General features: G+C 41.4%; 1 protein-coding gene and 1 long non-coding RNA gene across 4 annotated transcripts in view; both read left to right on the top strand.

Moving 5' to 3' along the window:
• Window positions 1-23528, top strand: part of LOC140707498 (uncharacterized) — a 93046-nt gene that overhangs the window by 31534 nt on the left and 37984 nt on the right. The gene's annotated exons all lie outside the window — the stretch shown is intronic.
• The window catches only part of DTHD1 (death domain containing 1), a 49600-nt gene that overhangs the window by 22390 nt on the left and 3682 nt on the right, over window positions 1-23528 (top strand). For 2 of the 3 annotated variants that reach the window (XM_073001124.2, XM_020786172.3), the window contains 5 exons: window positions 1014-1178; window positions 2739-3028; window positions 3994-4238; window positions 5775-5832; window positions 6632-12770. In XM_073001124.2, coding sequence (XP_072857225.2) covers window positions 1014-1178; window positions 2739-3028; window positions 3994-4238; window positions 5775-5832; window positions 6632-6933 — 1060 coding nt within the window. In that variant the 3' untranslated portion in view covers window positions 6934-12770. Of the gene's footprint in view, window positions 1-1013; window positions 1179-2738; window positions 3029-3993; window positions 4239-5774; window positions 5833-6631; window positions 12771-23528 lie in introns of those variants that run through there. The other variant, XM_073001123.2, reaches the window with a different exon arrangement.

The raw sequence follows: 23528 nt of genomic DNA, 5'->3' as shown, positions 1-23528 counted from the left end.
GTGAAACCATGTTGTTCATATTTACACTTCTTATAGTTAAAGACACATTGTGTTTGTAAATACTGTTTTCAGTTTGCTTATTTGAACGGGTGCAAAAACAAGTAGAAATAGTTAGGTACTGCTAACCCTTATGAAGCATTAGTTCATAATGCCTGAAAGTCAGTAAAAAAAAAATCTTTCAGTAAATTTGTCTTCAACTTCAGATTGTTATCTTCCTCTCTAATCAATTAAAAAAAACTTTTCAGCAAATAGATGTGGCAACAGGCATATTCTAGAATAGGCAGGGGGATGGTTAGGTACATACAGTACTCAGTGGACAGACCAGGGTTTAAACAATGTGGTTCTCTTCATATTTTCAGTGGCAGAACTCCATCAGCTAAAAGACTGCTTGGTCAATAGGCAAGGGTGATGGGATTTGTAGTCCAAAACATTTGGAGGGCACTGTACTGCCAATCCCTGGGACAGGCCCTTAGTGTCAATTAAGGATGCATTTAGTAAGAGATCTGAGAATCTGCAAAGAAGATGTTATCTTTTCATCTAGTTCAACATAATTATCACAGTCTAGAACAATTTAAAACATTTAACAGAATGTATTTCTTTTTTTATTTTTTTTATTTTTTAACAAGAGGGGTGACAGAAAGGAAAAGGGGAGTTCAGGTTAAAGGGGAAAAAGAGAAACAATCACCTGCTAACATCCATTCTATACCTATTGCTATATCAAAATTCCAAGTTGCTCTATTTACTTATTTCTGCCTTCTAGGTTTAAGTTTACATTTCAATATATGCTATTCATATGTTGCCTGTTGATTTAGTCCACTTTTAAAATAAGTCCCATCTTTCTGTTGCCTTTTGTAAAGGACAGTCCTTCATTACTTCTGACAGAATGTATTTCTCAGTGCTCAATGTTTAGCTCAGTGCTAACATTTAGCTCAGTGCTGAATGTTTAATTTTCCAAAAGTTATTGCTGTTATTATTTTTAGATTGCAAATCTTGATTGTGTTTTGGTTCTCCAGCGTGATGAGTGCCTCCCCAAGGAAACATGGAGAGAATCTCAATGAATCCTTGACATTATTGGGCTACCGAAATAAAGAAGAGGAATGGTCCTCATTGGATAACATCACAGTGCGAAATGCACAGAATGGCCTTGTGTCCTTTGAACTGGATGAGCCCTTAGATAAGTAAGATGAAATCAAGTAGTTAATAGAATGTGAAATTACTGTGTCACTATGCAATGCAAAAAATGTCCAGTAATTATTTGTAATGGCTAGAGAGGAACTTGTGAGTTGCAAAATATTTCAACTGCAGGCCAAATAAGATCAATTAATTCCACTTCAGATATTTCAGTAAGACTGGGAAAAGAAGAAGCACAGTCATCTCCTCTGCTTTGCTCTGGCTTTTGCTCCTTTTTTAACCCTTTTTGTTGCAATGCCATATTGTTTAATGATGATTCGGACAGAAAGGCCCTGTCTGGAAAGCATTATCTCTGAATTTGTATTGGTTGGTATGTTACTTAACCTGCAGTTTTTCAGAGGTTCTTAGTAAGAATAATTAAAAGCTCATCATAAGGAACGATTCCTTAAATTCAAGGTGTACACTGTTCACATCCCTCAGATAGGGAGAAAGGCAATACTGTATATATATATTGATGAATATGGATATTTCGGTAATGAAGTAGCTGAACGTTGAGAAATTATTTTCCAGATAATGTGGAATGAATCAAAATTAATTGTTGGTATTTGTCTATCATCTATCTATCAGTTTATCTCTAGCCATTATGTATCACTACCAAATATTGATATACTGTATTGGTGAAGAGCAAATATAAGGGTTACAACTCAGTGCTGTTCATAAAGGTAATGCCAGAGGAATATTCCAGCAGAGCTACAGGAGAGCTGTGTTAACAAGCTGCAAACAAGAGTGTTTGTCAATTTCCTCCTCTCTCCCTGGAGCATAGGCATCCTTCAGTCTCGAGAGACTATGGTAACATGCTCTGAATTGAGGAGTGTCCTCTCCAGAGCATGAAGCCCGGGTAAGGTAATATGGAGGATAGGCTGTTACCCAAGCAGCAGATCCCCCTCTCCACATTGCTGAAATGGTCCAATGGAAAGGCAAGAGCCAATACAACTGGTTTCAGCAATGTCGCAGGAGTTGGCAGAACGACACATGCTGCCTTCGGGACTCCAGCTCCAGATTTTGCCTCGAGGTTAACTCCTGAAGCCTTTTCCATGGGTGGATATAGCCACAAGGCAGTGGAGGTTTGAAATCAGAGTTTTCCTTCTCCTAGATGGGCTGCCTTCCATGGCTGACGAGCCCCACCTACCCAGCCTGCTCTTTAATTCCTCTCTCCCTACATGTCCAGTTAACTCCAATTTATGCAGAGAAACTGAATTTCCCAGGTGCAACTTCAATTCACATCTTTCTCACTGTTTAGTCACACCCCAAGAAAGTCACATTATTCAGTTAAAGAATTTTATATCGTATCCTGTTTTGTCACTCACAAATTTCCATATATAACTGCTTGGACCCAAATCAAACTGTTAGTCTCAACTACAACAGACCCATTAATCAAAAGTACCTACATAACTGTTAACTTGCCAAGTTTTATTAATTCAATGGGTCTATTCTAGTTGGGAGTAACAATTATATATAGGCCTTAATGCTTGACAGTAGCTTTTGAGGATACAGAGCTCTTCAGTTGCTTTAAAGAAATATACCCCCCTTTTTTTTTTGGCTTGCAGGTTTATTATATTGCGCCTATCCTCTGCTATGGACAACAGACATCTGGTTGAATTTATTCAGAATCTGGAGGAGGTCATCTATAACGCTATGGTGAAAGTAGTATTGTATCATAAAAAAGAAGATCCCTACACAATACTCATTGAAATCTTTCTCTCCAAAGAACTGAACTTGGAGCTTCAGAGTCTGCATGAAGAGGGATACTGTGGCCCTCCCGAGCCCTCTCAACCATTCAAAATGAGAGAGGGAGAGCAAGTTCATTTTAGATTTAGTGGAAATATTTTTGCTTCAGGTAAACTGATTTTCTGTTGTGTAAATACATTCTGTACCTTGGTGCCTCTGTAAAATGTACAGATAATGCTGATTTTCCCCTTTCATGTGAGCTTTACATCTTCTCATTCCTTCTACAATATGCATTTCCCTTTGTTGTGTATCAGATTTCTTTCCTCACCTCTGGTAATATCCACAGCTTTTCTGACAACTCACAGCACTCAGGTCCCATTCATAGATTAATTGGTAACACAAGCAAAATCAAGTGGTGAATAGTGTGTGTGTATCTCTCTCTCTCTCTCTCTCTCTCTCTCTCTCTCTCTCTCTCTCTCTCTCTCTCTCTGTGTGTGTGTGTGTGTGTGTGTGTAAGAACCACTGTGTGGACAAGTGCAGCATGTCACACCTTTCTTCCTTGATTTTTAACAAATTATGTAATAGATAGTCCTAATTTTCTATCATCATAATTTTTATTCACATAAACTTTATTTATTTAGTATATCAATGTTTGTTTAATAAATGTTAAATTCATCATATGATTTTTTAAAACAGGCATTAATAGACTAAAATACAAGTATATGAAAGCATTAAACATTGAGTTTTCATTAAAAATGAAAACAATAACGTGCAATTCATTGATCTACAGTATGAACTTTGTCACTTGCACAATGACTGGTTTGAGCCCTGAAGCACAATAATCCTAAGAGACTCAAAACAGCAACCAGGAAACGACTGAATAATTGGATATATTAGATCATTCCAGCTGCTTAGTAAAAAGTGCAGTGGAAATGGATATGCAGATTTCACCTTGATGTTGTCATAATAGTATTTAAAATACTTGAATGAATAAATAGCATATTAAATTTATTTATTTATTTATTTATTCTATTTATATCCCGCCTATCTATTTGATTAAGAGTTTTTCAAAGAAATATTGATCTGTAGTATTAATGTGGGCCATCTTCTCTATTTTGCATTGCACTTGTGCAGATGATGGAACTGATTTTGGAAAAACCTACAAGCTTACTTTTCATGCTCAGAGAAAGCCAAGGCTGGTCCTCAAAATCAAGGAGATAGATGAATTTGGCAACTACAGTTCGCCTCATTACAAAGGAACTGTCTTATGTTACATAGTTAACAAAGAAACCATAGCCAAGAACTTGGAACAACCTCTTTCCCTAGATGACTTCCAGCATCAGCCCCCTCTCTGCAAGCTGGTTCTCACTTTACCAAAGGTTGGTTGTTTAGTCACCCAGTTTTAACCTTGTGGTATATAACAAAGTATGCTAGCCCAAGGCCTATTCTAGAGTATTTGCTGTATGAAGCAAAAACCAAGATGCAATTCCCACCCAATAGAAAAGCCAACTGGACTGTCAGCTGAACCTTACTGTAACACTGACAACACCTAAGTCAGAAGGCTAATTTAGAGGGTGCAGGACAAGCTGTTTTCTAATAAAGGAGGAGGAATGGAGGAAGAGAGGCTGTCACTGATCTTGTAGTATCTACTACCTGAGGTTGTTGTCTTTCTCGACCTAATAGAAGAGCCAGACCTATCCAACCCTTTGTTTTCCAGGAAAAAAAGGTAGGGAGATTTGTAAGTTAAGTCTTTTTATTGATGACTGACTAAATCTAGGTTTACTCTATTATGGAGACGAGTAAATTTGTATATGCTGATGAAGAATAAATTGATCAAAGATATATCTAGACACAGACATGCACAGCAAGTAATTACATTTATATAATTAAAATATGCCAAATATCAGCATAAAGAACCCGTCACGAATCATACTACTTCATTCATAAAGAACCCGGTCTCTATCAGAAATGTTGCCACCTGAATGAAGCAAAGCACATTTTGCTCTTCTTACAAGCCTGCATGCTCTTTACACACAATGTTCAGTTTCTTCCTGGATTGGATTAGAACCTGAAGGAGTTGCTAGAAGTTGCAGACAGTCCTTTGCAGAGAAGAACTGAGCCCTTGGGTAGAGGAACTGATTTCCCCTTGCCACTTGATTCACTAGAAATGAAGGGGCTGAGAATAGCTGGCAGCAGGAGAAAATACAGTGACCACTCCCTGCTATCCCTTTCCTAAAGCATTATACCTCTCCCCAAACAACGTACCTTGGGAATGCTGGGAGAATATATCAAGCATCAGGAAAAGGCCAGAAGCCGTGAGAGGGGCATTTAGCAAGCAGGAGATGACACACAGGTTGGTCTCGTCTCCATTTTGGGAATCATGGACTATATGTCTCATGATTCCCTCACAGGAAGTGAGCCACACAGCATCATTTGAAGCTGGAGAAGCTCAGAGGTCCTTCCTGTCTCAAAGTAATGAAAACATAAATTTGCAGACCACAACTATAGGAAAAGTGAATATAGATATATAATTGTCCCTTAAGGGCCTCCATTACTACAACCTCCTCTAGTTGTAGTATTGGGAAATCTGAGATCCAATCCTAGGTCCATCAGGAACTCACACTATGTGACCATGTGCCAGTCACAATCCTTTTGGCTAACTTACCTCATAGAGTTTCTGTGAAGATAATATGAAATGTACACAGATGTCAAATGACTGAGTTACACTGCATAGAACTATTCTGGGAAAAGGGTAAGATTAAAATGTAAGAAAATAGTTGCTTAATTTGGTACTTGGCATTGCTGCACTGATTGTTTATAACAGAAAAAAGCTCGGGTTTTGTTCACTTCATTTTTCAGTTCTCTGATTCTCCCAGTAATCAGTTTTCCCTGTCTCAATATGTTCTATCATATAGAAGGAGAAGCTTATTAAGCGCCCACAAAGCACAAAAAGAATCTCGGCTGATTTCTCAGGTAAGGCTTCTCCCACAGCAAACAGTGTTATCCTCGCATGTTTACGCAAAAGTCCTACTGAGTTAATGGAAGTGAGTGAAAGCGGTGTGCCAGTAGCCAGGCTATTATGCAGCCTTACTGAGGTTTGCAAATCTCAGTTGTTGCTTCTCTACATGTTTTGCAAAGGGTATGTTTTTTTCAGTGGAAAAATGGCAGACAGGAAAGTGGTGCTTTCTCTGCAATCTCACGAGTTCCACTCTGCTAGTGGACTATGTGGTGTCATCTGCCAGGACCTTCCTAAGATGTTACGCTGCCTGAGCAGACAGTGGCACTGCACCCACCTTGGTCAAGGTGCATATACAGCCCAACACAGGCCAAGTTATTCTGGTAAATGAGACATACAATTCCACAAGTACCTCTTCCCCAACATTGACAAAGTCCAATAATAATGAAGTAAATAACTAAATGTTCCCTGTCCTTTCATGATTCACTCCATATCCCTATGTGGTTGGTTTTGTTGAGTTAAATGGAATAACTGAAAAATGGGCTGGGAGTCTGGAACAGGATCACAACAGGAGAGAGAGAGCTCAAACCTTCCCCTTGGGTGATATTTATGTGAAAAACAGCAATCTGTGTAACAGCCAGTTCCATGAGAATCATCATATCCATTTTGTGTCTGCACAGTGACTGTTCTTTATTTTAGGAATAAAAGAAATTTTCCTTCCCATCTTTGCAGGGATCATTTTTAGAATTCTTTAAAGTATAGTTAAATTTATTTTTTTAAAAAAATGTCTTTATAAGATAATGTTTTGACTAACAGAGGCCCTGTGGGACAACTTACTGTCCTGGCTGTCGCAAGAGCTGTCAGAAGATGAAGCCTCATGCCTCGCTCTCTGTCTGCCTCTCCACCGAAGTACTCTCCAGCTTATTAAACTGAAGTGCCCTGATAATCTCAGTGCACAGATCTATGAGCTCCTGTGCTTCTGGAAACGAAATCTTCCAAGATCTGCTGACAAGCTCCAACTCCTCTCTCGCTATCTCTCCAAGACAGGCAGAGGGGATCTCGTAGAAGAACTACGATTCCAGTGGGAAAACAAAATATTTGAGAGGAGAACCTGTTGATAGACATGCTTCATTGGGGCCTGATAATGTACACTGATTTCTTTACTGGGGGGGGGGAGCATCTGCTTAATAACTTTAAAAAAAAACTTCCTTAATGACATTCTTTGTCAGACTTAAATACTGTTTTTAAAATGTGTATTTTAAAATATTTGAATTTTCTTCATTTGCCAAACAGTACAGGAGAAGGGAGCTTTCGGATAACCAGATGTTTGTGATATAGTTCCCATAAATCCTTACCCCTGACCATACTGACTGAGATCAGAATTCCCCAGTTCTCCATGAATGCATCTCTTTTTGCCAGGATTGTGACCATAATTATTATATATCAGGTTAAGGAGATGACAGTCAAAAGACCCCAGGGTGAACCATTACAAGGTACAGTGTGAGAGCAAAACCCTGCAGATGCAATTATTCTGAACATATTTGAATTATTTCAGTGCTAACATGCAGTATCTACTCAGAAGTACTTTCCAATGGAGCTTACTCTGAAATAAATGGACACAGAACTGCAGCCTTAAAATTATTACAAAATAATTTGTAATAAAGCTCATTTGACATATGTATGTTAAATTAAGCTCATTTGACATATATATGTTAAATTAAGCTCATTTGACACATATATTTTAAAGGAGAACCAAGTGATTGTAAAAATGTTAATCGTCATAGTGACTCTTCACTAATTGACCAGAACACCTGAAGATGGCATATAGTTCCTATTTCTTACCTCATTGAGGGGAGAAAAATTAAAAAAAAATTAAGTGCTCAGATTTAGAAAGATAAAGGATTTTACCTGAAAAAAAAGTTGCATATTCTGAGGAAATATTTGAACACTGCTGAGGAGCTAGATCCCATATCCTTCCCATAATAAGGATCCCATATAATTTGTCTGTATGTCCAGTAGACAAGAATAATAACTAGGGTTTTGTTCAAAACATTTAGATAGCAACATATTGCCTGTCCCTGATGTAAGAAAACAATATTCATAAACTCTAGACCCAGAGTTGCCCAACCTGGGGAACCATGTTCTGGACAGGTCGAAAGGAACTAGCTGCCTCCTAGGGCATATTGAGCTTTCCCCATGCCACTGATCAATCTCTACCATATATCCCCAGTATAGAGAAAGACTACATGTTTTTTATGATGGGTTGTATCAGCATGGAAAAGAAAGATGGCTTTTTGTCATGAATCTGATCTCAAAAACGGATCTCTTGTCTATGAAATATTTTACATTTCTCCTTACTTCATTATTATAGCAAGACTAGGGAACCTCAGAGGTTTTTGGATTCCAACTCCTGTCAGCCAAAGCCAGTGTGGACTATGGTCATGAATAATGGGAGCTGTAGTCCAAAAATATATCTATAACACTGTAGTGAAGTGTTTTGTTGGGCCATATTTTTACAAGCCTGCAAAATTCATTTTGATTCCATGTAGACAAAACACATGTGGACACTATAATTTGATTTGAACCGAACAGCACCAAAAGTGATTCAAATTGAGAACTTATATACCCATCTGGACATGATCTCAGATGAAACCTTCAGTACAAAATATATTTCAGCTTTTACGTTGATTTAGAAGTACTTGCGTTTAACCACAAGATGGCCTCAGTGTGTGCTTTTCAAATAAAAATGCTATTTACAGTACTTTTGTTTCAGGTTAGAGGAAATAAAGAATACCTTCACTTCCCCCTACAATTCAAAATCTGTCAGGGCATGTTCCACACTGATTTTTTGTCAGCAGCATTACCATTTAGAAACAACCAATATATTGCGCAACACTCTGATATGAATAAAGAAAGAAAGACCTAGTTACTACAAGGATTTCTTTTTGTCTCTCAGATTATAAAGCTTTAAGGCCAAATATAGTAATATAAATATTGCAGACTTCTCCCTCCATTGCTAGTCAAACCTCAGAGACAGCAAGGGCTGAAGCACCCAGTGGTTAATGCTTGCTGCCAGCTCCTCAGAAAGGACATGGCAAGCCTGGAGTCAGGAAAGGAAAGAATCCATCACAGGCTTGTGGCTGAGCCTAGGAGAGTGTCCTGTCTCTTCTACCCTATCACAGACTCTGCCCAAAGCTCTCTTCAGGGCTCTGATGCAAATTTAGAATGGCACAACATCATTCACAGCTGCTTGCGGGGAAAGTTTCCACACAAGCACATCAGACAGATAATTCATCCAGCATTCCAGCTTTGCTGCGAAATACTGTTAGAAATTCAGTGAAATCCTGTTCTTGTGGTGCAGGGGGCCGGGGGGGGGGAATTGATGACTCAAAGGACTGCCCTTCCTCTCAGAAAAATCACCTTTGAGTTGGCTTCTCTTGCTGCCTAAGCTCAGATAGGTTTATTTGCCAAACATGTTCTCCACAACTTAATATCAAACTGTTTCTCCCACATGAAACAAAGGCGTTGCTTTTCACAAAATCAAAAGAGAATTTATATTATTAGAAAGATGACCCTGTACCACTGCGATTTTCAAGATATTTTCCCTCAATACTCCTTCCTGTCATCTCAGCATGTATAACGGGCCTAAGTGTCTAATTAATGTCACAACCAGATGCAATTAACCTAACAGACTTGATCTGAAAGCACAGCATGTGGTAACCTTGCTCAAAGCTAAGTGAACCTGAGGGAAAGTCCAGTGAGCAACTGAAAGGATAACTAATTGAGAGCATTCTGTCAGTCACTCACAAGTTCCATCATAGGAGAAAGATGAGATATAACGAAACAAACATAAGGGCTTGGTTTGTTTTGTTCTGTTTTTTAAGTAGATGAGACTGGGGGGGGAAAACTAGATTTACAGGAAAAACATAGGTTGGGAACACTGCATTTTATCTCATAACTTTAACATGCAAAGGAATTGTCCAAGATATTTTGCTGCCTGAGCCAGCAGTACCCTCCCAAAATTCTACACACACAATCAAAGCAGACTGACAGCTGCATCCTACTTCACCACTGGAGCTGGGATACTGTCTTTTGTTGCTTCTGGGGGCAGAAAGCCAAATTAGTAGGACGAACTGTATGACAAACAGAAAATATTTGTCTTCTTCTCAGGTGGACTGTTTGGGGGAGTTACCAGTGCCTCAGCCTGAGGCACTTACCTCACTTTGCCATGTCAGCCAGCCCTGACATTGGGGAATATAAGTAGCTGGTGGATGGGAGATCGTCAAGCACAATCCGATGTGCTGTTAGGTTAACTGATCTTACAGTGGGACTCACCAGAGCAATTGAACTCTTTCCTTATTAATAGGTCTCCTTCCCTAATTAAGTTTTTTTCCTCATTGTTCTATTTGAGACAAAGGCAAAAAAATACGTAAAGGATAGATCAGCCAGCTGGTAGTAGTGCTGAAAAACATAATTAGAAGAATAATATATCTCTTGATGTCACATTCAAAGGTAGTGTATCTCTTCATTTCAGAGCCTAAATTCAAATATTAGGTCCATAGAGCATGTCCACTGAATCAGTAGGATTTAAGAGGTCAACTCTTATATAGACCCCATTGATCTATTCTAAGTGGCACTAAATATTAGAATTCTGTCCCAATGCTGGGTGATATCCCCTGTCTTCATGCCCTGTTGAGGCATATGACTGGCATTTCTGAAAATGAGATGCTGGGTTAAACAGATCTTCAATGTTATCATCACACCCAACACTGTATTGTGTAAACTTTGGTTTTGAAGGTGATACTCAGGGAGTCATATATCTTCTCATTGCCCTGCCAACACCGGAATAAAGACATGAGACAAATAATATGAGTTAAAACACGGGCCACACTTTATTGATTGAAAATTCAAATTTGCCATCCTATGGCAAAGGGGGGAGGGCTGCTGTACTGCGGAAACAGATAAATGGCAGAGGTATCCAAAATATCTCTTAATTAACAGATGGGTGAGTCCCCGGCCCCAGGTTCTAGCAGTCTTAAAGACAGCAGGAACCTGGCTGGCCGCTAATAAACACCCCCAGACCTCAAGCCATCTTTAGTTGATGACTGTTGGTTCAGAAGTGTCCCAACGCATTTCTTCCCCCCCAATCACTGCAATCGCACGATCCACAGTGCTGGGAGGTCCGATGCGCTGTACCTGATCTTACAGTGGGACTCACTGGAAAATACCTGTTTTTTTCCACACTACCCGCCAGTGTGATAAGAATTTCCACCAAAAGTGCCAATGCCCTGTTCCAGTGTGGGATAGGCAAAAAACAAACAAACAAAAAATCCCCCCATCCAACAGTCAATCAGGATGAATGTCAAAAATTCCTATCCAGCCCCAAAGGCAACCAGAAAAATGCACACTAGAGTTAGGGTGGGCAGTTGGGTGCCCACAAAAGAAGAAGGTGGTTCAAGGGAGAAACGCCTCTTAAAATAACCTGGCATTTCCCCCCTCATCCTTTAGAGCTCTTGTGAGGCTTCTCAGTCTCACATATATCCAGGGGTGGAAGGCAAAGAGCCAGCCGCGCTGCCCGAAGCCATGGCTCGTCAGCGGCTGCAGCATATGTCAATAAAGAGGTGCCAGTTGTCATTATGAGAACCCCTTCCTAGCATTCCCCATTAAATTAGTGCCCAATTGAAACTAGCCTCACTTTGTCATGGAATTTTTATATTTCATTCCAGACAAAACAAAAATGCCATCTCATGACTAAGACTGGATGAACAGTGTCAATGGCACTCAGGGAGACTGAGCAGCAAAGGTTGTTCCCAAGGTTGGGGTGGGATTTCAAGGGAAGAGAATAAGGCAAGTGATAAGTACGGTGGGGGAAGAGAGGAAGGGTTAAAAGATGGAAGGAAAAGAACCCCAATGGAGGTGGATTTAAAGAAGGGTGGACCTAGGAAGCAGTGGCCTTGGAAAAGAGGAAGTAGCAAACACTGAGAAGTAAATTATCCAGGAAAGGAAAAGAGAACTGTCCACAGCAAAAAAGAGAGAGAAAGACCGGGAAGGATTCTGAAGAAAGAAGATGAAATTTATAACTGCCAGTGAAAGAAAGCTATATATATATATATAGAAGGGGAAAGGTTGCATGGGAACATGAGGAGTAGATACTGGGGAGGTCTGAGCGGAGAATTCCAGACAGGCTGCAGTTGTAACCTTGGTCCCTAGCGTCTTTGTAGCTGTCTGTCTTGTTTCCAATTACGTGCAAAATAAAGGGTGCCTTTGAAAAACAGCCTCCTCACTTGGCAAGCTACTTATATAATGCAGCTCAATTCATAGTGACAACAGTTTCACTATGGCACTAAAACATTAAAACATAGTGGTACGATAGCAATCTTAGAATTTCCACACATTGTCTTTTATTATTACTTGGCAGTAATAACTATGTGTCTATGTCAGCCCGAGAGAAAAACTCTGACCGTGCCCAACCTTCTTTTCAAAATTAAAAAGTTCCCTTGTTTTTCTCGGGCAAATAGTAGTAGGAGTGGGGAATGTCAGTAGGATACTACAGTCAATTAAAGACAGTACAATCTGAAGCAGAGATTCTCTCAGCAGTGAGATGGAGTCTGAGATTTGCTGGATTTGATTTCTCCCTAGTAAAAAAGATCTCAACTGTTTGGGGGGGGGAATAGGAGGAAGGTAGAAGGAAGACTTATAGCATGCAGTTTAGTGGGACTGTTGGACATGGAGGGATCCAATTACAACCTGGTCCAGACTCCATAATGATTTATCCAGTCTAATTGGAACCTATTAGGGGTCTTGCTTTTTAGTATTCTTCCCTGTCAATTAATAAGCGAGCAGTGAGATATATGAATTGCAATTTTACCTTTTACCCAGAAGCCAGCATGGCTAAAATTATTCTTCATGAAAAGAAATTTAAAATACACCATACCTCTATATTAGACAATGATTTAGACTGCCATTGCTGGATACAAATCCCATCTGTATAATGATACTTACGTATCTGAAGAATACAGTTGTACCTCTGAACATTATTGATCTTTGTAGTGCAAATGAAGATTTGTACCTTTAATAACACAGACGGGGGCTAAACCATTGTTTATTTATGCAGTTAATTATATTTACATAACAGTAATATAAAAACTGAGAGCACAGGCTTGAAACAATTGTGAAAGAAAAAATGAACATAGTTCTAACAGTCAAATCTCACTAGTTCTCTCAACTCATGCAGCTCATATTGTCTTAAAAAAGCAGAGTTAATTTGTACCTGAAAATATACTGATTAATTTGATTTATGCTTTCCAACCGATAAGGCTGGATGACTGGTAAACACAGCTTCATTTTGCAGCAAATGGGTTACTAATTTTTATCTCACAGCATCAAAGGACATCACAAAACTTGTTTACTGTATCTAGTTCTAAGAGATCCGCAGTTGTTAAAAGCATTGACATGGAAACTCGAACCTGGCAAGATAAGGCTAAAAATTAGCTGTGGGCACTTCCACTTAGAACAGGTTATACATGGTTGAACAAGATAATTAATTTGCCCAAATCACGGCAACAAAAAGTAAACTTTTTTGTTGTTTGTACTTTCCACATTTCAGTTCCTTTTGATTTCAGTGTTTACTATTTCTAGCTTTCTAAACACACACACACACACACACACACACACACACACACACACACACACACACACACACACACACACACACACACACACACACACACACACACACACACACACGTACTAACACAGGAACAGTTCAGTGCATTAAATTACAGACGGGTGACTTGAAACTTTGCCTCCTCAAACCCACTGGAGCTGCATGCCATACCAGTTGCCACTGTGCAAGTAGCAGTAGCAAAATACTCAATGGTTTCCTCACTGGTTCCATAGCTCACATTATCTAGACTGTACTGGGACAAAGCAGAGTTAATTTGTATGTGAAAATACACTATTAATTTGATTTACATTTTCCAACCGATAAGGCTGGATGACTGGTAAGTACAGCTTCATTTTGCACTCCTGTTTCTAGCATTGCAAGTCAGCAGCATCCCATTTTCTCAGATTTCAAAGGTAGAACCTAATGCAAGGATTGCTGCTTGTGATGTCACAGATCCCCGCATTGTAGGTTTGCCAGTTCAGTAGCATCCCCCTCTTCCAAAATTCAGGGCCAAACCTTGAGCTCTGAGATGGTGGATGAGACACTGTGCTAACAAAGGGGCAGGCTCTTGAAACATCATGAAGATGGGATGGACAAAGAGCAAGAGGAGGTCCAGAACTAGTTGTGGAAATGGACATGAGAAAAATCCAGAGTAATGTGCCCAGAATCTGAATACAACACCTGAGTAAGACTTTTTAAAAAATAGACAGGTGACAAAATATGCACAGTGACTAACAAAGGTGCCATCATTTTTGCTATGGTGTTATTTATACTACATGACATGTGGAGAGTTTATCTAGGCTCTGCACTGTTGCTGGGACTTGTGACTTTCATTACAAGCCCATGAGGATTTTTTCCTAGGGCTTAGGCTATGAATGCCAGGGTCTGAGGAACAAGAAGGCTTATGAGCTGTGATGCTTGTAAATTGACCCAGAGCTGTAACAGAAAAATGTTTTGGGTTCTGGACAAGTGGCAAAAGGTGTGCAGCAACCTTGCTAAAAATGACACAATGGGACACAATCCCAGCTTTCTCCTCAGTGTCCTCCCATTGCTCCTAGCTTTTTAGTGAATGGATCATGCACTAGCACAATTCATATAAAAACGCCTTTGTGTCAAGCTAGTGAGTTCTGGTGCCAGCTGTTGATCAGTAGAGACAGGCATGCAAGCTTCAGAGCCACCTTAAAAGCAAACATGAAAACTGTTCCTCCTCTTGTGCCATTCACCCAGAGATAAGAGAAGAGAAGATGCATAGCAATTCCCTGAGATTTCAGTTGGCACCTTGCAGCTCTATTTATGTGCAAAAAGGGCACATGTGGGCTGTATGACCCATAGATAAGTCAAAAAGTGGTTATTCACAGGCAGCAATCCTGGCAGTGAGAATGGTAGAGGCCCTGGCAGCTGCTCACAAGAACAGGCACCAGGGGGGTATATGCAATCCACAGCCTGCATAATTCCCACCCTGATCTAACTCGACTATCATCTCTGGAGATAATACATCTCTCTCTAGATGGATGCCGCATATCTATGCTGTAACAACATTGTATGTCTATAACAATGTGCCATAATACTCTTCATGGTATTTACTTTATAAAATGTACATATTGTTTTGTTGTTCTTTATTGTTGTTTAGTGTGAGGGTTCAGTTTTTGGGGCTGTCGGTTCTTCAAATAAAGGATGAGTCGGTTGAGATAAATCAAAAGGTTCAGTATTTATTGCAACATCAACTCCAACAGGGTTCGCCCCCCAAAAGGGGTTCAAAGATTCTTGCAACATATTACTAGGTTTCAACGGGGTCCATAAACCATTTATAAAGGGGTTTGTTGTCTCTGGGTTCCAAGGTCCTGTTAATAATGGCACAGTCCCCTGCCAAGGGTCCAGTTCTTCGTCCAGGGATATTAACGGTAGAGTCTCTTTGTCTCCGCTCCACTCACCCCAGGACGACCCGTCTCCTCCTTCGACCCCCCCAGGGACCGGGTAACCCCCCAGCTTCCTCATTTCGGCTATATGCCATTGTTTCTTACATTCCAGTTCTCAGGCCACGGCTTCCCTTTCTTCCCAGAGCTTTCTTCTCCACTCTTTGGCCTCGGTCTCATCCCAATACGAAGGGCGAGGTTTTAGCCCAAGTTGGCGGCGTTTCTCCGCCTCCTCATGGGGGACTCGGACCTGTTCCCACTTGTGGGTCCAGGGATCCTCCATCCAGATCCACTCCCATCCCCCCAGTATCTCTGCCGTCTTCCCCCTTATATCTCCCGCCGCTGGTTCAATCTCCTCCCTCCTTCTTCCCTCCAAAGATTCCCCGGGTCCCAGGATAAGGGTTAACCCTTTCACCGTCACCTCCAAATCTCGCGTGTCTACCCCCTTATTCAAGGTAAGGGGTTCGGCGACCTCTTGTTCCCAGTCTGGGGTCTCCATGCCTTTCTCTTCCTGACGTGTTGGGGACAGATGTGGGGATGTCTGCGTGTGAAGGGTTCTCTTTGAGAGCGATGGCACTCCCACTAGGGCCTCCACTTTGGGGGCCTCACATTTAGTCGTTTAGTTGTGTCTCACTCTTCATGACCCCATGGACCAGAGCACGCCAGGCCCTCCTGTCTTCCACTGACTCCTGGAGTTGGGTCAAATTCATGTTGGTCGCTTTGATGACACTGTCCAACCATCTCATCCTCTGTTGTCCCCTTCTCCTCTTGTCCTCACACTTTCCCAACATCAGGGGCTTTTCAAGGGAGTCTTCTCTTCTCATGAGATGGCTTCAGGATCTGTCCTTCCAGTGAGAACTCAGGGTTGATTTCCTTTAGAATTGATAGGTTTGTTCTCCTCGCAGGCCAGGGGACTCTCAAGAGCCTCCTCGAGCACCACAATTCCAAATCATCAATTCTTCGGCAGTCAGCCTTCTTTATGGTCCAGCTCTCGCTTCCATACATCACGACTGGAAAAAACCATAGCTTCGACTGTTCGGACTTTTGTCACCAAGATGATGTCTCTACTTTTATAGATGCTGTCGAGATTTGTCATCGCTTTCCTCCCAAGAAGCACGTGTCTTTTAATTTCGTGGCTGCTATCACCATCTGCAGTGATCATGGAGCCCAAGAAAGTAAAATCTGTCACTGCCTCCATGTCCTCCCTTTCGATTTGCCAGGAGGTGATGGGACCACTAGCCATGATCTTAGTTTTTTTGATGTTGAGCTTCACACCATTTTTTGTGTCTCCTCTTTCACCCTCATTAAGAGCTCCTTTAATTCCTCCTCACTTTCTGCCATCAAAGTGGTATCATCTGCATATCTGAGGTTGTTGATATTTCTTCCGGCAATCTTAATTCCGGCTTGGGATTCCTCCAGTCCAGCCTTTCACATAATGTATTCTGCATATAAGTTATACAAGCAAGGGGACAATATACAGCCTTGTCATACTCCTTTCCCAATTTTGAACCAATCAGTTTTTCCATATCCAGTTCTAAATATTGCTTCCTGTCCCACGTACAATTTCTCGGGAGATAGATAAGGTGGTCAGGCACTCCCATTTCTTTAATTACTTTCCATAGTTTGCTGTGGTCCACACAGTCAAAGGCTACTGCATAGTCAATGAAGCAGAAGTAGATGTTTTTCTGGAACTCTCTGGCTTTCTCCATAATCCAGCGCATGTTAGCAATTTGGTCTCTAGTTCCTCTGCCCCTTCGAAATCCAGCTTGTACTTCTGGGAGTTCTCGGTCCACATACTGCTGAAGCCTTCCTTGGAGGATTTTGAGCATAACCTTGCTAGCGTGTGAAATGAGTGCAATTGTGCGGTAGTTGGAGCATTCTTTGGCACTGACCTTATTTGGGATTGGGATGTAGACTGATCTTTTCCAATCCTCTGGCCACTGTTTTCCAAACTTGGTAGCATATTGAATGTAGCACCTTAACAGCATCATCTTTTAAGATTTCAAATAGTTCTACTGGAATGCCATCACCTCCACTGGCCTTGTTGTTAGCCAAGCTTTCTAAGGCCCACTTGACTTCACTCTCCAGGATGTCTGGCTCAAGGTCAGCAACTACATTATCTGGGTTGTCTGGGGTTGTCTGGGATATCCAAATCTTTCTGGTATAATTCCTCTGTGTATTCTTGATGTCTTCTGCTTCTGTTAGGTCCCTCCCATTTTTGTCCTTTATCATGTCCATCTTTGCACAACATGTTCCTCTAATGTCTCCAATTTTCCTGAACAGATTTCTGGTTTTTCCTTTTCTATTATTTTCCTCTCTTTCTTTGCATTGTTCATTTAAGAAGCCCCTCCTGTCTCTCCTTGCTATTCTTTGCATTCAATTTTCTGTAACTTTCCCTATCTCTCTTACATTTTGTTTCCCTTCTCTTCTCTGCTATTTCTAAGGCCTCTTTGGACAGCCACTTTGCTTTTTTGCATTTCCTTTTCTTTGGGATGGTTTTTCTTGCTGCCTCCTGTGCAATGTTACGAGCCTCTATCCAAAGTTCTTCAGGCACTCTGTCCACCAACTCTAGTTCCTTAAATCTGTTCTTCACTTCCACTGCGTATTCATAAGGGATTTGGTTTAGATTATACCTGAGTAACCCAATGGTTTTTCCTACTCTCCAGTTTAAGCTTGAATTTTGCTATGAGAAGCTGATGATCACAGCCACAATCAGCTCCAAGTCATGTTTTTGCTGACTGTATTGAGCTTCTCCATCTTTGGCTGCAGAGAATATAATCAATCTGATTTCAATATTGCCCATCTGGTGAATTCCATGTATAGAGTTGCCTCTTGTTTTGTTGGAAAAGAGTGTTTATGATGACCAGCTTGTTCTCTTGACAAAACTCTATTAGCCTTTTTCCTGCTTCGCTTTGAACTCCAAGGCCAAACTTCTCTGTTGTTCCTTTTATCTCTTGACTCCCTACTTTAGCATTCCAATCCCCTAGAATGAGAAGAACATCTTTCTCTGGTGTTGGTTCTAAAAGGCGTTATAATTCTTCATAGAATTGGTCAATTTTAGCCTCTTCAGCATTGGTAGTTGGTGCATAAACATGTATTACTGTGATGTTGAAAGCTCTGCCTTGGATTGGTATTGAAATCATTCTATCATTTTTGAGATTGTATCCCAGTAAAGTTTTTGCCACTCTTTTGTTGACTATGAGGGCTACTCCATTTCTTCTACTGGATTCTTGCCCACAATAGTAGATATGAAAATCATCTGAATTGAATTCACCCATTCCTGTCCATTTTAGTTCACTGATGCCCAGGATGTCAATGTTTATTCTTGCCATCTCCTGTTTGACCACATCCAGGTTATCAGGGTTCATAGATCTTACATTCCTGGTCCTTATGCAGTATTTTTCTTTGCAGCATTGGACTTTCCTTTCACTTCCAGGCATGTCCACAGTTGAGCGTCCTTTCGGCTTTAGCCCAACCACTTCATTAGCTACTTGTCCTTCGCTCTTCCTCAGTAGCATGTTGGACGCCTTCCGACCTGAGAGGCCCATCTTCCAGCATCATATATTTTAGCCTTTTGTTTCTGTTCATGAAGTTTTCTTGGCAAAGATACTGGAGTGGCATTGCCAGTTCCTACTCCAGGTGGATTGCGTTTAGTCAGAAGTCTCCACCATGACCTGTCCATCTTGGGTGTCCCTGCATGGCATAGCCCATAGCTTCTCTGAATTAATCAAGCCCCTTCATCACAACAAGGCAGCAGTCCGTGAAGGGGACATATTGTTTTAGTTCATTATAATCCAGAATGTAATGTTATGCAATGGAGGTACCTCAGTGGTGGCACTTTCACAAAAATTATGCTTGGTTTAGAGGACTTTTTAATTACTAGGTTTATTAAAACATAAATATTTATTATGTAATCAAATAATAACTGTTATACACTCGAAATCTCTCTCTGAGACACAACTATTCTCAATGTTTTAAACTGATACACCACAGGATTTAAAGTGGAGACTAGCTGAAAATATGTCTTTAGTTGAATGCTCCAGAAACTAAGCAGGGTGTATGTTTTGAAGCAGTCTTGTCATATTAATTTTATGCATGAAGTTGGGGAATGCAGGGTAACTCAAGTTATTTAATGAAGATTACAGAACTACAACCCTCTGAGACAGCAGCGTCATTTCCAAGGCAGTTAAAGAAGTGGATATGGATATACCACAATCTTCAGATTTGCAGTGATATAGCACAGTGGGCCAATCAGGACTCCAAGAAGTAGTCTTTTTAAACTATTTATTATTGTTATTTAGTCGTTAAGTCATGTGCAACTCTTTGTGATCCCATGGACCAGAGCACGCCAGGCCCTCCTGTCTTCCACTGTCTCTGGGGGTTTGGTCAAATTCATGTTGGTAGCTTTGATGACACTGTCCAACCATCTCATCCTCTGTCATCCCCTTCTCCTCTTGCCTTCACTCTTTCCCAATATCAGGGTATTTTTCAGGGATATTTTTCTTTTCATGAGATGGCCAAAGTATTGAAGCCTCAGTTTCAGGATCTCAGGGTTGATTTCCTTCAGAATGGATAGGTTTGTTCTTGCAGTCCAGGGGACTCTCAAGAGTCTCCTCCAGCACTATAGCTCCCATAATCTACCAGATCACATGGCCACTAATATGCTGGCTGATGGATTCTGGGAATCAATCTAAGAAAGTAAAATTTCCAAGCTCTAGCTGGAATACACTGCTGCAAAAACCAAAGAAATCATGGGGGAGGGACAAAAGTCATGTCCCCCATCTATTTCAGCATTGCCCAGATGAGAGAGTGACAGTTGAATGTAAAAGGGATGGCCTCAGCAATACTGTTCCTTTGTATCCACATCTTTGCAATGGTGGGGAAATATAATGAATTGTAATGTTGCACAAATATCATTGTCAAAGGACAGGCAGAGATGGTCCATGAATTGTGCCTTTACTGTTGCACTTTGATCCACATTCCTGATTAATTAGCTCAATTAGCTTGTCCATCATTCTAGATTCTTTATCTTCATCCATATATGCTAACAAGGCATTTGTATTGCAGAGCAATGGTGCTTGGATGTTAATGAACAACTACGTAATCTTATCATACTTTACTATTAGCCAAAAAGCCGGGAGCTAATGGGAACAAGAACTGGAAAACTGTAGTTTTCCCATACTATTGTAGAGTATGGCCTTTTCCTGAAGAGGAAGCTGAGGCAGGAGGTGAGCTGTGTTTGGGAGGACATTTTATTTGGCGAGGTATTTTCTTCTAGGCTGATCTTTGTTCTCCCTGACCACAGGGTCCCAGGGGAGTGGGGTTTTTTTGCTTTAAATGAGTGTGAGCAGAAATTCTCTGATTCTATTTTTGACTCTAATCTGGTAAATAGGAAAGCCGAATAGCATTGCATACACCTGGGGGGCAGAAAGGTTTTAGATCAGACTTTTAATTCTCTTTTTTAATTCACTAATCAATCAGTCAAGATGGAGGGTGCAGGATCTGTTGCACTTGTAATAACTGTGACATTTTTTTTCTTGGCAATGAGGTGCCTGGGTAGAAATGCTCTAAGTGTTAGTTGGTGGTCCTCTTGGAAGACAAGGTCCAGCAGCTGAAGGCCTGTGTTCTAATCTGTGTGCTATTAGGGAGCAAGCTGGGTAGGTGGGGCTTGTCAGTCTTGGAAGGCAGCCCATCTAGGAGAAGGAAAACTCTGATTTCAAACCTCCACTGTCTTGTGGCTATATCCACTGATGGAAAAGGCTTCAGGAGTTAACCTAGAGGCAAAATCCGGAGCTAGAGTCCTGGAGGCAGTTTGTGTCGTTCTGGGCAACTTCTGTAGCATCGCTAGAACCAATTGTATTGGCTCTTGCCTTTCCATTGGACTATTTCTCCAGCATGGAGAGGGGGGATTTGCTGCTTGGGTAACAGCCTGTCCTCCATATTATTCTACCCAGGATTCGTGCTCTGGAGAGGACACTCCAGCTTCACATACAGCGTCAAAACAACACAGAAAGTAGCAGTTACAGGTTATAACTCTTTGGTCGAGCATGACACCAGGGGCTACTTCCAATAGTGGGAGAGGTCATTGCACCTCACTAGGTAGCTACTTCCCATCTTAAACCAGCCAATAAGGTGCTACCTCACCACGGTCTGTTAATCTCATGGGGTGCGTGAGGTTTAGGGTGAAAGCCGACATGCAGATTGATAACCCTGCACCATGCAACAATCATAAGAAAACTTCTGCCCTAAAGTTGGACACCTGGAATGTTTGGATAATGACCCATGGCTTTTCTGACAACCTGCAGGAAATAGAGGACGTGCGCAAGACAGCTGTCATCAACATGGAACTGAGTAGGCTGCAAATTGACATTGTTGTCCTGCAAGAGACAAGATTGCCAGACTTGGGATCTGTCAAAGAAAAAATTTTTCTCATTCTTCTGACAGGGAAAACCATTGAATGAGACCAGGAAACATGGTGTTGGTTTTGTGGTCAGAAATACTCTTCTGAGATCCATTGTTCCACCTTCTATGGGGAGAGAAAGAATCCTGTCCGTGCAACTTCACTCATCAGCGGGACTGGTCACCCTCATCAGTGCCTATGCACCAACACTGTCGTCCACAATAGAAGTCAAAGATAAATTCTGTGCAATCTGGCAGCTACTATCAAAAAACTTCCCAAGAGAGAGCCATTGTTCATTCTGACAGACTTTAACGCTAGAGTTGGTACTGATCACAATTCTTGGCCCATTTGTCTAGGCCATTTTGGTATTGGGAAGAGAACAAAAATGTCCAATGCTTGCTGGAGTTTTGCTGTTATTATGGTCTTTGTGCCAGCAACTTTAATATGAAGCTTCAACACACAGTCTCCTGGAGACATCCAAGATCCAAACATTGACATCAGCTCGATTTAATCCTCAACAGATGTTCTAGCCTTCCTAGTATTACAAGCACATGTGCTAATTGCGATACTGATCACTCCATGGTGTGTAGTAGAGTAAAACAGTGAACAAAGAGATTGTATCACACAAAAAAGGAAGGAAGACCAGGTATCGACATCAGCAAGATGCGCAATCAAAGAAAAGTGGAGGAATTTGCCCAAGCACTTGAGGAAACCTCCCAGGCCCAGCTGATGCAAATGCTTCTGAATGATGGGAACATTTCAAGAACACTGTTTATAACACAGCTTTGTCCACATTTGGCAAAAAGACCAAAAAGACAGCAGACTGGTTTGAAGCCCATTCGGATAGGGTTGCCAGAGGTTAGGCAAAAGGAGGACATGTCCTCCTTTTTAGCCTAGTGTCGTCCGTCAGGCAGGCAAAGATAAAAATCTTTAAAATGTCAGGCTTTTGTATATTTTATAATATTGGATGGGAAGGGGAGAGGTGGAAGGACCCCCTCCCCCTGTCTTTCCCCACCCCCACCTACCTCCCACCCCCGTTACCTGCCGCCAGTGCTAGAGCATAGCCCTTATCCCCTCCCGCTGCCACCGCAGCTGCTCAGTGATCCGCCATGCCTGCCCAGCCCACGTGGAGCACAGAAAGGCAGCGCAAGCAGAGCGCCACCCGTCGAGTCAGGCAGGAACAAGCCGCGCCTGAGCACATTGATGGGAAGGTGAGTGCCCAGATTGTGTCTGTTCAAAGTCCCTTTCAGGGACTCCAACTCCTACACTCCCATAGCTTTGAACTTATGATTTTCAGGGGAGGGGAGGCTGCCTCATTCGGTTTTGACCGGTGCCACTTTCTACCATGCTTGCGCCGGAGCCTTCTTTGGGTGTCTAGATTAGCAAGGAGATAGTGGTTCACAGTTGGCAATGATGCCCATCTGTTAAAGCCTCCTTTATGTACAACCACAATGTGAGAATGCTTAGGATCTGGGACATAAGAATCTTGGGCAAATCCTGCCCTTTGTTTCAAAGACAGTTGTTTCATTCTAGACTCACAGCAGAATCTGGTATACTGCTCAAGGCTTTTCAGTAGGTTTCGCATGAGAATAGGCATTTGAATCTTGGCCTCCTATATCCAACATGCTGCTCAGAGCACCTTGAAAGAAAGCTGGAGAGCTAACACAATGAACAATGGAATAATTGTGTTCCTACTTAGGGATTCATTTATTTCAGCCTTCATGGATCAGCCAC

This window comes from Pogona vitticeps, chromosome 5 (assembly GCF_051106095.1).
Source record: "Pogona vitticeps strain Pit_001003342236 chromosome 5, PviZW2.1, whole genome shotgun sequence".
Lineage (NCBI taxonomy): Eukaryota > Metazoa > Chordata > Lepidosauria > Squamata > Agamidae > Pogona > Pogona vitticeps.
This window is presented reverse-complemented; position numbering and strand designations above follow the sequence as displayed.